This window comes from Nothoprocta perdicaria, unplaced genomic scaffold (assembly GCF_003342845.1).
Source record: "Nothoprocta perdicaria isolate Ctin4 unplaced genomic scaffold, notPer1 scaffold_56, whole genome shotgun sequence".
NCBI classification, from domain to species: Eukaryota; Metazoa; Chordata; class Aves; order Tinamiformes; family Tinamidae; genus Nothoprocta; species Nothoprocta perdicaria.
The window spans coordinates 2,181,593-2,194,534 of NW_020455821.1; the positions used below are offsets into that span (position 1 = coordinate 2,181,593).

General features: G+C 40.6%; 1 protein-coding gene across 3 annotated transcripts in view; it reads right to left on the reverse strand.

Annotated features, from left to right (window-relative positions):
* The window catches only part of CDC42BPB (CDC42 binding protein kinase beta), a 59,700-nt gene continuing 46,758 nt past the window's right edge, over positions 1 to 12,942 (reverse strand). For 2 of the 3 annotated variants that reach the window (XM_026048689.1, XM_026048690.1), the window contains 10 exons: positions 11,235 to 11,451; positions 10,770 to 10,832; positions 7,712 to 8,308; positions 5,591 to 5,688; positions 5,392 to 5,476; positions 5,133 to 5,253; positions 4,883 to 5,000; positions 3,720 to 3,828; positions 3,548 to 3,612; positions 1 to 1,627 (listed from right to left, as the gene is read on the reverse strand). In XM_026048689.1, the coding sequence (XP_025904474.1) occupies positions 1,496 to 1,627; positions 3,548 to 3,612; positions 3,720 to 3,828; positions 4,883 to 5,000; positions 5,133 to 5,253; positions 5,392 to 5,476; positions 5,591 to 5,688; positions 7,712 to 8,308; positions 10,770 to 10,832; positions 11,235 to 11,451 (1,605 nt within the window). In that variant the 3' untranslated portion in view covers positions 1 to 1,495. The remainder of the gene's footprint in view (positions 1,628 to 3,547; positions 3,613 to 3,719; positions 3,829 to 4,882; positions 5,001 to 5,132; positions 5,254 to 5,391; positions 5,477 to 5,590; positions 5,689 to 7,711; positions 8,309 to 10,769; positions 10,833 to 11,234; positions 11,452 to 12,942) is intronic. The other variant, XM_026048691.1, reaches the window with a different exon arrangement.

Here is a 12,942-nt window from a genome sequence, read left to right on the forward strand (position 1 = left end):
AAGTAAAAACCAGAAAACCCCAAAGCAGTAGTGTCCAGCTCTAACTGAGCCTCTTTATCAATAATCTGAGAAAAAGAGCAAGTACTGTCGAACACTTAACGTAACAGGATTAAATGTTGACTAGAACACTCAGTTTTAACTAAAGATAAGTGCACGTCCTATACAGTGTTTCAGAAAAGAACATTAGCCATTGGAATATCATTAGCCCATTTAAACCAGATTTTAAATAAGTGACATCCAACTGTCATAAAATTGGCACAGAAGGCACACTAGTGTGACAATGACAAACTGGATATGCCAGCCACTGAATTAATTACAAGCTTTTAATGAAACATGGTCACAAATCTTTGATTACTAAATGTATAATACATGGAAGCATGAGATTAAATATACACGCAAAACATCACCACTGCACGTGGGCCATAGCAAAATATACAGGAGTGTGTTGTGCATTTTTCTACATGATCAATACTTGATTAATAATCATGGGGTCTTCATGCAGGTGAGGATACAATTAATGAGAAAAGCAGCACCCTCAGTTACACATCCTTCACATTCCACTTTGGTAACCAGTAAGACCGATGTTTTAGTGATACAGCCCCTCAGATCAAGCAGACTTCAAGGGCAATGTGTCCACAAGAAGGTTTGCCAGCTAAGCAACGTAGTGTGTCTTCACCCCAAAAAACCCAGGAGAAAGTTTCTCAGAAGGGGATAGCAGGAACTATGAGTACAATTTTCTTCACAGCAGTAGTTACCAATATTTTAAAAGCCCTGACTAATTGACTGCAATCGATGAGGACTAAAGAGCAGGGTATGGGGTACAGGATAACTGGTACCAACTCTAAAGTTGGTAGAAAGAGAGTTATGCAGCTGAGTAGGTAATGGCTAAATGAATTAAAAGGCCACGAAACTATAACCAAATTTCATTTCACTTCCTAGCGATTCTGTTGACATTGGGAGCACCTACATTTCCTAGCATTCTCCTTAAGGGTCAGGAAACAAACAGTTTGGGGAAAAAGGGAAAAGTACATTTATCTGAGGATGTAACTAGCCCTGCTTGCATTTCCTAATCAGAGGTCTAAACCGTGTCTAAAAGGATTTCCTGCTAATGAGACATTACATCATTCTATAGAAAAATAATATTCCTGATATTGTAGCAACATTATCAGTATCTCTATTTCTTTTCAGCATAAGAATAAGACTATTTACTGGTGGCCTTAAATGCTCCTATGCAATAAAACTGTCACAGCTGTGCAGACAGGAATCAACCATAACTGAGCAGTGAACAATTCTGCATAAAAAGCCTTGATCACTATTTAGTGAGGAATTTTCTTCGTTTCAATAGTTTGTATCTACAATCTGGATATATAATTATTCTTGTACAACACTAGCAATTCAGTGTCAGTCTTGGCACTAGCATCTGTGAGAGCTTTGCCCTGCTCCGGAGCGCTCCGGGAGCAGCGGATGAGCGAGGCTGGGATGGTGGGAGCTGCAGCTACGCGTCACACGTCGACTGGTCCAGTCCATCCAGCGTCAGCTGATTCCTATGAGGAGAGTTGGGACTTGGGGGGCCGCTGGGATTTGAGCTGTTGGATGGAGTAGAGTGTTTGGTCGAGTCTGAATCAGGCTGTTAATGAGAAACAGTTAAAAAATGCATTTATTTAAAATCTTTTTTTTAATCTTCAAAATCTTTTGAAGCATTGAAAGACAAAATTACAGAGCACACCACACAGGAAGTATCGTGCATTAGACTCATTTCAAAGCTAAGCAGTAATACAAATCATTATCTTCAATAGGCCTTAGTGCCATCCTGGAGGTGACCTTTCGATGTACCATGAATTACAGCAAGGTATTTGGAAATTGCTAAGTCCCCATCTGCTCTCCTTTAGCCACTTTAGAACTATCAAGCTTTCTGATAGAACACCTTTATCTACCCATTACTGTTCAGGATTTAAAAGCCAGTGTTTCTTAAGCAATTTTAATAGCCAAGGAATTTCACCATAGAATATGTAAACAGCTACAGCCATATGGTGCCCAGTTTGGTGAGAAGGAAGGAAGGAAGGAAGGAAGGAATCAAACTATTTACCAAACAGTGTCATCAACATAGGAAAGTGTGTTTAGTGCATGACAAAAGAGTGAAGGTTACTAGGAATCAGGCTGGAAATCTTGAAATAAGGTGCATGCTTAATAAAGACAGGTCTATCCATAGTTATTTCCCCAGTGCTAGCCTGGCTGTTGGATATTGGCTCCAAAGCCTGGTCCTACTTCAACAGGATGGCTGGCAAGTCCCACGTTATTTTGGTCACAGTTACAGCCCTGAGTACTACACAAACTCACAGGTAATGAAATACTTCCCGGGGAAATTTTTTGCCACTGCTGTAATTTACTTTCTGGAAAGGGAATATTATATTTAGCAAAAAGATTGAAGGTGACATCCTTGAAGAATGCTGTTCACAAGGTTTTGCACGGCTCAAACGATTACAAGACCATCTATAACAAGATTATCCCTACATGATAAACAACCCARCTCAGGCTGTGATAAAACTATAACCCATGGGGGAAAAATAGAAAACAAAAGGTGATTTCAGAGCCTCCTTTTAAAAGTTACAAACTATTATTTTTTTTTAAATTTAAGAAGCCCTAATGAATTGTAAGGTCTACCAAAAAAAAAAAAAAAAAACCCAAACCACTATAAAAACACTCAATATCTTACCATTATTTGTGCCTACAATAACATAAAACAATGGAATTTGGGACAGATGCTTGCAGAATAATGAACTCAACTGAAACAAGCTACCATTAGTGCCTTTAAACTTCAAGACAGTTTAAAAATGCCTTTGTTTAGGCAGCCCCACTTGACAATCCCTGTGTAAGATGCAAAAGGAAGCCAGCGCTAGGGCTGTGGTTAAACCTCCAGGCATCTTGCAGAGCTCTCTGAAAGGAGCACCTTTCAAACTGGCATCTTTACATGTGCCTATAGTTGTGCACCAGAAAGCATTGAGAAAACTCAGAGCTCTTGATCCGGGTGTTTGTTTCCCGATGATACTTCCTGACCCTTTCTTTTTTCAAGGAGCRAAAGCACAAAGCCCCGCTCCTGAGAAAACAAGAAAGCCCCCCACATCATACACCTGATCTGCTTACACTCAGGAAGGGACAGGTGGGAGAAAATGGCAYTTACTGATTTGCAAACAGTTAGCTTTACAAAAAGTTAGTTTGCAAAATCAAAAAGTTTGATGCTTTTATCAATTAATCAGATTTCCCTTGTCTGCAAAATTTAATTTGAAACAGTACATCTCAAAGTGTCATCATACAAGGAGGTATTCAGAGCTTCGCTTTAGTGCTGGCTTATTTAGTTTATAATCAGATGTTTTTACCTGCTGGAGAAGACAATTGCAGAAGGAAAACATCATCATAAAGAACATGACCTTTATGGAGTATTTCCTCAGATATTTTAATTTATTGGAAAAAGCAAGCCTACAGCAACAGGATACTGTCAGTTTGCACTTCTTGCAGAATCACAGAACGGTGACTATTAAAAGCCCTTTACCTCTTTGTCAAACTCCTGGTCGGGATCGGACATACTTCGGGAAGGAATGGCTCCTTCACTGCCACCTGCACAGAAAGGAAGAAAAAAAAAGAAAAAAAAAAGCGGCAGTTTTACACATCCCGTTGGGCTGTAAATCACTGCTGAGAATTGGCAAGCTTGTTTTCAGCCTTACTTGACGACGGCCAGGAAATGTAGGTTTTGTTTCTCTGCTGCTGCTGCTGCCGTGACAGGTTAGCTGTGGAGGGACATGGTTTTTCATCCTGGGCAGCAGGTAAAACGCTCTGTGTGAGAAATGAAACACCTTGTTAGCCAGCACCAGCACCGTCCCGTTGAGGCTCCCTTCCCGTGAAACCTCTACTGTGCTTTTGAAGCTGTTACCACCCAACACTCGTAGAAAACCCTCTGAACTTACTTGACCACATCCACACGTTTTCAGACACAGACTCAATGCCTGAGCAAGACAGAGACAGAGCGGAGCCCCGGCAGCGACAGGAGCCTCCGGAACCTGCCTGGCAGCCTCCGAACCCCGTCAGCCTCTACATGAGGGCACCCACAGCCTGGCCTTCCTCTTCCTTCCACCCGAAGGACAGGATATCCTKATCTGGGTTAGCCGAAAGTGCCAAGGAACTGGCTGGCAGCTATGAAAGGGAAGGCTGAGAGCATAAGAGAACCTTGGGCTCTCGTAGGCCTAACACTGAGCAGCTCACAACATGCTGGACTCGCTGCACCCAAAGCCCCAAGACGCTGCTATCGAGCACTGCAACCTGCATGCGTGTTAGTGCTCATCTTCCAAAGCGTTGCCATTCCCCCTCACTGCTGCTCTAGCGTTAGTGAGGTGCCACCACACACCACTCCAGCTCCTCAGGGTTTGCAGCTACTCCTACCCTTGCTAGGGAAGCAGAGGAGGGACAGGAGGAGGAAGAAACCAGGGGGGAGCCTTGCAGTGAGGACTGGTCACTCTGGAGAAAGGTTTCAGCAGAGCCAGGGCTCATGTGATAGACGTGCTCAAAGYCTGCTGGAGGTGACACCAGAGCAGAGTGTCGAGAGGAGGAGGGGGAAGGAAATTCATTCTATTATTTTAAGACAAACAAGAAAAAAAAAAAAAAGGAAGGAGGAAAGACTGATTATTTATAGAAGGACTAACAAGTTCCTGGCAGTGATATCTGTTTCTTTCAGTGCCCCAGTCCGAAGTCATCAAGCAGTATTTCCTTGAGCAGGATGGGCATCAGTAAGGTTCACTTTTGTCAAATGATTATAAGAATTTGGCACCGAGACAGCTGAATCCTGTAGAGCTCTCAGTTTTCAGAGCAAAAGTAAGTGCACAGATGTATTTACCAGTGGGAGGTCCATGAGAACCTGCATTCCATCTCCTGGTCCCATATGAGCCACATGGTTGAAATTTGTTGGGTTAGAAATCATCTTTGACCTTAGCTCAGGGTCTTTAAGCATTTCCCTGGAGAGAGGAAARAGAAAAAAAAGAAAGGGAAGGTGGGAGAGGGAAAGTGGAAGAGCGATTTTTTACTACTTATCTCTGCATCTCTGCATGTCATCATGCATTAGTTGTGTAAACAGATTCAATCCTTGCCTCCTTTGTTGTAAACGCTCTTCCTCAGGAACCTTGAATACAAATCTTCTTTTGCTCCTGGTTCGAAGCATTTGCTTTTTGCTGTTGTCAGATGTTTCTGGTACGCTGAGGACACCTCCTGCTGTAAGATCACAGTTTTACATATAGAGCTATGTGTTGATCCAGAATTTTCCAAGACAAGTTCCATCCACACGTAAGTAACATTGCTTACCTAGCCACTTTGGTAACATATTCCCATTCTGCCCTGCTCAGAACTCACCTGCAAACCTGTTCTTGAAATATATTAGCCTTGGTGGCTCACAGTTGAGGAGATTTAGTGTTCCGTCCAGGTTTAATGGCCTGATCTGTTGTGAAGGAGGAAGAGGCAAGGAATTAACTCAAGCCTAGCATACACTGCAAAGAAAATTCTCATGTGGAATTAACCCCGTCAGACTCAACATTGGAGGAAAACCACTTACCCTGCGCAGGCCAATAGTCTGGACCCATTCCATAGTGTTAACATCAAATACATCAACCCCATACTCGCTGTACACTGTTACATACGAAGAATTACAACCTGCGTGTTTTAAAAACAAACAGAAGACCATAATGATGTTTCAGAAGTCCAGACTTGACATAAACTTGAGTAAATTCTAATAGTYACAGGTTTTCCACTATGTGCAAGATGACTTCGACACTCCCCTCCCTATCAAGTTCACTGTCAAACACATATTTTGATGAATTTCCTACTAGCACCATAGAGATTTAAATTGCAGCATTTTTAATTTCACATTTTAATTTCATTAAATTGCAGAATGGTGCCTGAAGCTTCAGAATGGAAACGTGCTTGTTATTTAGTTGGAACCGAGGGGCCTGTTTGAGCCCAGCTTTTCTGAAGCTTCCGACTGCTGCGCGCTGGAAGTGACCAACGAGAGCGGCTGCGCCGGGACCGGGCGCTCGCGAGCTCCCGCCGCGCGGCTGCCCTGCGTCTCCTCCCTGCTTTGGCTAAGAACCACCYAGCTTTAGATGTTCGTGTAGGGGCTGCTCCTCCCCGCTTGGCAGAAAAGGGTCACAGCAGGCAAAGCTCACAACCTGCTTTCTCTTTTAAACTTTTTTTTTCCTTTCCTTGAAATAAAAGGTGTCAGCAAAAAAATGGTTATTTTAACTCAAAAGAAAAATGGCTATTATCTCTTCACATCAATGTGCTTTTGGTCAAGATCAGAYCCTGAAGTAAAGAGCAGTTACTAGAAATGTATGGACTCAATCAAGGAGAGAGCTGAGAACACTACTTCAATAAAGCAGAAGCAAAAAACCAGTAGAAGACCAAACACATCAGAGAACCTCCTTGGGAGGACTGAGATAGGGTTTCACAGTGGTGTGTTTTTCAGAAGTGACATGAATGTCTATCCTGCCATGGGGTGACCGAACGCCCTGCAAAGTCATCATCATACCCTCCTCTCCCTGAAGAACGTGGTCCTTTACCAGACAGGACCCACCACAGGGAGAGAACCGTGTCTATGTCGATGACCACCTGACGGGACAGCCAACAGGAAGGGTGGAAAAGCTGCCCTCACTAGAGGCAGACACTGAGGAAGGAAGACAAGGCTAAGGACAAGGGAAGCAGCCAAGTTCCCTTTGGCAGTGGCCATAGTTGCTATTGCTATCAAAGAAAAAAGGAAATAAAAAATTGCCCAGGCGGTCGCCTCTTGGGATCGCCTAGGCAAGACTGGCATTAAATAGTTCACAGTAGTAACATCAYAGTAAAAACAACAGACAAAACCATCAGCTAACATCTCTGGTTTGCTGCAATACAGAAAGTGTAGTGCTGATTAAGGAAAACCTTCGCTTTGGCTAGTGGTGTTGTAAATTTGTGACTGCTTTCCTTGCGCCTTTGCTTTAAACTTCTGCACAGAACTAGGTAAAACAGGCAAACAATTTCAGTTCAAGACAATTAACCAAATTATCAGAGCCTAGCCTGATTAAACCAACGGGCATCCAACTGCTCAGTGTAGTGTTTAAACAAAGGCTACTTCTTGTGTTCAATCACTCCCCACACTAATTACTTTCTGAGCCCAAACAGAAAGCCAGGTTTTATCACGACCTGCCTTTGACTACTGAACCCAAGCAGGGTTCAGTTCCTGCACCCCACAAAATGCTTCTGTCCTAACTAGCTGGTAATCTAGGTTCCCAAGGAGGGCAACTGAAAATCTGACTTCACCCACTGCATTGTTTTTGGAAACTCTCTCCTTAAAAATAAAATAAAAAGCAGCAAATTGCAACCAGTTCTGCAAAAATCAGTAGTYTTGCTCTGTCGTGCATCCAGGGCTACTCTCTGTATAAGGGACTGSGAGTTACATTATTATTTTTTCTGTGTTCTGCAACCAGATTGAGCTTCTTTTCTTGTGACATCCAGGATCTCTGAGCAAGAGATTGCCAAGTCCAAAACCACCATCAGGAAAAGCTAGGTAGCCTGGGCACTCACCAACACTTAAACTGCAGATCTTGAAAGACAAACCAAAGCGAAAATAGAATACATGCCAATTATTTTTAGACAAGAAAAGCAACAACAGGGATATGGCAACAGAAAAACATATACATACTACAGGCAACAGGAGTTGCAGGCCACATTAGCTCCTGCATGCGTGACCTTCGCCCTTGTGAATCGACGTATATTCCCATATGGCTGAAGCAAAGCAGGTATTCCTCATTACTGAGCTCCACTGCACAAAGGGCATCAAAAGACTGCTGTGAGAGGAACATAAGCGAGGGGTCATTAGGATTTACCAGGTTTATAGATTGTCCATCTCCCTGGATGCTCAAGAGAGAGAACCCAGACTGGTAGCCAACACAAAGCTTGTCCTTGAACAATGTCATCCACTGTACAGTCCCTGGAGCCTGAATTTCACTGAATTTTTTGTGGAAAGGTTTAGTTCTGTGAATTTCATAGCAAAAAACCTGTCGCTTGATAGCCACAAACAAACAAGTTGAAGAACTCTTCTTCAGCGTTCCAGTTATAATCAGCTGGCAGCCTTTAGTTTCTGCAAGCTTCAGGTCAAAACTTCCTTCGGATCCATCCAGAGAGGTCCAGGGGTAGAGGTGAACGTGGTGGTTCCGACCACAGAGGAGGATGATGATTTTCTCTTTGGGAGCAAGCTCTATCTGGTACACCTTCTTACAGTCAGCAGCTCGGACTATCACTGCAAAGAGAACAAGAGCTACTGTAAGTTAAACAGTACAAATACCAGGCCCTGCAGTGTTAGGTACTGGTGTCAGAAAATGAATCTAAACACGGATGCAACCCTGGTAAGAAAGAACACTTATTGCATGTATCCTGGGTGTTCTTTTATGAGTTATCAGAAATATAACTTTAACTTAAAAAAGACTACTTTAGGATAAATATTATCATCCCTGGCATATCAATACACTGCAAGATTAACATCTGAAGGTGGTCTCCTATCCAGGAAAAAAGACTGATATCATCAGTAAATTATTGCAGAAGATAGAATTGGGAGCACCATAGAGAAGAAATACAAAGTATTTAATGCAGAGAGCCGAAGACACAAAATGCTGTATTGCTAGAAACTGTCTCACCCCATACAAAAGGCAATGCAATGAGTGGATTTTAAATAACTSAAGGGGAAGGCAAAAAATGCTACATGTCCTGGAGCAATGGTAGTAGCTCTGGGGAAGCAGCAATGAGCTTAAGTAGCAGCAAGGGAGAACAGACACCAAGAAACTAGACTTCACTATTAAGCTTTAGGTCCCCTATGGAAACTAGGGAATTTTCACTGTGTGAAGATTGGTTTTCAAGAATGGATTAGGTGCATCTAGTAGGCTTAGGATCATCTTGCTCTGCCTTTGGGATAACGGATATATTAGGCAGTATTTCAAGTGGCACATATAGAAAAGACTAAGCAACCCTGAAATAAGGAACAATGCACAACATACACAGCTTTATTAAAGCATCACATTTATTTTTCTGTTGGCTGAATGAATATTTGTGAATCATAATCAAAACAAGAAATAGCAACTAGAAATTTTAAGCATTTTTTTTCCAGTAATGGTTGAGTAGCCTAGCCAAGGCACCAAAAAAAAAAGAAAATCAGTAAACTTGTTACAAGAACTTGACCATTTAGATCACAAAACCAAGTGTTGTTGTGGATTTTTCACCATGCTCCATCACTTATTTGAACAGAGGATAAGTCTGAAGATATTTTCTTCAAAATAACCAATGTTTCTACTTCACCACAAAGCAAAAAGGCTTTCCTCTAGCTCCAATTCCACGCAGAGTTTAGTGTATTTGTGAAGAACCAGCTGACACTCTGATCAAAGATCCCCGATAAAAGCATCTGGCAGTCACCTCGCACTGAAAATAACAACTACCATAAAACAAGAGTGTTCTATCCATAAAAGTGCTATTAACACACAGAAACTGCCCATAGAAAACTCATGAAAAGCAATTTTTAACTTAAATCTAAAGTTGACAGCCTGCTTTCACTTTTACATGTGATACAGCAATGCAGATAATTGTTTCTTTCTAAAATAGTCTTTCAAATTAGATATATAATTTGACTCATGTTAAAAACGGCACTGGAATCTCTCTGGAATTTCTTGCCTCTCATGTTTATATCTAGGTACTTGCAGAATGGCCACCACTGGAAGTATATTCAAAGGAATGGCATGTATTTCTGCTAAAAAAGAATTTCAAATATCTGCTGTCTCCATGTATAAACCAGTTTCTTCTAGAATTGGGCAATAGCTTATTTTAAGCAATAGGAAGCAGWAACTTTTTGTTTTTTACCTCAAAACCCCATTCCTGACTTTTTTTTGGAACTTCATTTTTACTTGGCATGCCCAGTAAGATTTTTAAAACTGTATTCATTGTTGTACTCTTTTAGGAGACTGTCACAGTAATTTATTCAAAGCTGGCAGAGGGACTCGGGCATCTTTTATCTTTACAAATCTGCATCACTGAGCTCACTATCCCCAAGTCACCGATGGCTAAAAGATGGCTAAACACAAATACCTAAGTTTAGAGGCTCTAAATACAGGTGAAGAAAACATTATTATTATTTTGCTAGAAACAGACCTATGAGATAGCAAAGGCTGTTAGCTTCTATGTCATGAAGAGAAGGATTTGAAGTGTCTTCTAAGCTTAAAGCAGCTCAGAGTTACCAGAAAGCACGGATTTCACAAGGTATCTCTGGCTGCTTATGAAGGCACAAAAGAAAGGTAAAACTAATATTTCCTCATGTTAACTTCAGAAAGGTTATCAGAAAAGCAGACTAACTTTTAATCTGCATCACTTMACACTGTCCTTTCCCTAAGTGCCTGCCTATTCAGTGGGCATCAGCTGCTGCAGTGTGTGTTTTGAGTAYGGAAGCACTTTGCTGTGTGCTGTGGAAACACAGTTAAGGTGAGAACATGTCAGAATACGCCCTGCACTTGGMCCTTTAATTTCAGCCAGTCAACTGAATATAATTATAATGACCAAATTAGTGTTTATCTTTCTCAGTCACTTTTCCCTCTCAGTTAACTGAGTGYTTAGTACTCACTATACATGAAGGGCTGTTGTGTCACCTATATTCAAGCAGCATTGAAAGTTATGGTGCTCATTATTCAGAATGTAATTACTGCATAGATTATGGCCTCACTTACCATCACGGGTCACCTCTATCACATACAGTCCTTCTTCTGAACCGATTGCTATCCTATCTCGATCTAAACAAGGAGGGGGAAAAATGTTAACTCAGTTGTGCTTGATGTTATCTTTAAAACAGAACTCTTTCCTCCTTTGAGCAGGTAGAAACTTTCTAGATAAAAAATTAACTGCAAATCTTCAGCAGACAGACAATTTTAAGTTTATGCAGTTTACCTTTCAAAAACGTTATAAAACACTGTTTTGCAAAAACATTCTCTTAATTATCTAAACAGTATTATTTACTAAAAGTGGTTGAAGAAACTTGAGTATTATGCAACATTATCATTTCCCCCATTATTAAATTCCTATGAAGGTATTTAACCTTGAGCAATTTATTTCAAGGCATCCGTGTTTTCACTACAGATTCCCACCTAAAARTTGTAGCATTCACAGAAACTCCATAAGAGTTAAAACAAACATACCTACAATAGCAGCAGCCAAACTTGCTTTAATAAGAGGCAGGGTACTGTCATAGGCTTCCTGTGGAATATGCACAACCTGGTTTCTCAGCCTGTTTTTGTGCAGAATAGATTGCAGCCCTTCTAAAATCCCAACCCACTTTCTCTTCTCATTCTCATTTTCTGTCAGGATCAGCAGAGAACAAGACTTTGAAGGCAAACCTAAGAGAGAAGCTGTCACCTTTTAACAGAGAGAAAACAAAATTAACATTTTGCTGACAACAGACTTCTACTGCTCTATGATATACTTTACAGAGCTGTTGAAAGCACTTTTTTGTAATAATGTTAAAATGCACAGAAATGGTATGAAATGGTATGAAACTCAGCACACATCCGATATTCCACAGTTCTTGGAAAAAAAYGCACAAGCTTTAGTGTTTTTGTTTAAAAATATTCAGTTTAGGCATTTTGAATCCTAAAGTATAGGTAAGAAATGCTACATTCCTGTCTGGCAACTACCTTATAATCCATGCGAGTCAAGGGCTACTTCCTGCTCTGAACTGGAATTTTAGTAGTAAGCAATAATTTGTCTTGAAGCCTTCCCCCATCCCCTAATTTTTAATAACATTGAAAATGAAATGCATTATGAATTAGATGAGTTTAATCAACTGTACTACTACAATCTGCTCTAGATTTTGATTTTTTTGCTTATTTCTCAAAATACATGTCCAGAAAGAGCAATTCATATTTCATTAAAAGCTCAGAGGGAAAAGCAATCATTTGAGAGTGAAATATTGCATTCTTCCTTTCCCCAAGTTAAAGCAAAACCACAGTGGTTTCATCTAATTTTCAGGGAAATTATCCAATAGAGGGCTAAGCAGGATAAACCCAGAACAGGAAAGCTACCCAGGAACCATCTGTCGGTCACAGTGTGTGCTTATTAATTCTTAATGTTAGTTTGTGACCTGTATGAAAAAAATCACTGTTTGAAGTCACAGACAGTGCATCAAATGGTATCCGGCTTCACAAAAATAACAGTAGTTAGGCAGCAAAAAAACAGCAGTGCAAAACTGCAGGCTATAACTATTAATACATGGAATAAAGCATCCTCAGCCTCTCTATTCCTGCAGAAGAAAAACCACCATTTTTCTTAAAGAAATTCTGGATAATGCAACGTGAAAGACAGAAATCCTGAAGTAAGATGAAAGAAATGCAGTAGGAAAGAACCGACAGGCTTGCACTTGCTCACAGTTTGTATTACTCTAAGCTGAACGTACATGTGCTGAACTGTAACTAAATATCTGCATTTTAAATACATCTGTAGACATCATGAACAGTATTTCTGCAATTAGGGGAAAAAAAATACTTCAGCTGCAGTTTTCTCTTTTAAATACTGCCATGTAATACTCCCCATTCTTTTCAAGGGGGCATTTTTATGTCATCAAACCTAAAACAAGATGGGAGAGAGTGATCATAACATACCTAGCAGCACCCATCAAGCAAAAAAAAAAAAACAAACAAACAAAAAAACAACCAACCAAACAAAAACTTCTATTTGCTGTGAAATTCAAATCTTTTTACTCAATCTGTTAACTTATGGAAGGATCTCAACTAGAGACACTACCTACTATGTAAGTTTAAAAATGATCTACAGAGGCACAGTGTTAGAATAGCTTAATATCAGCTTTAACATTTAGTCACCGAGAAAAGATGCTGGAGTTTGAGACACATT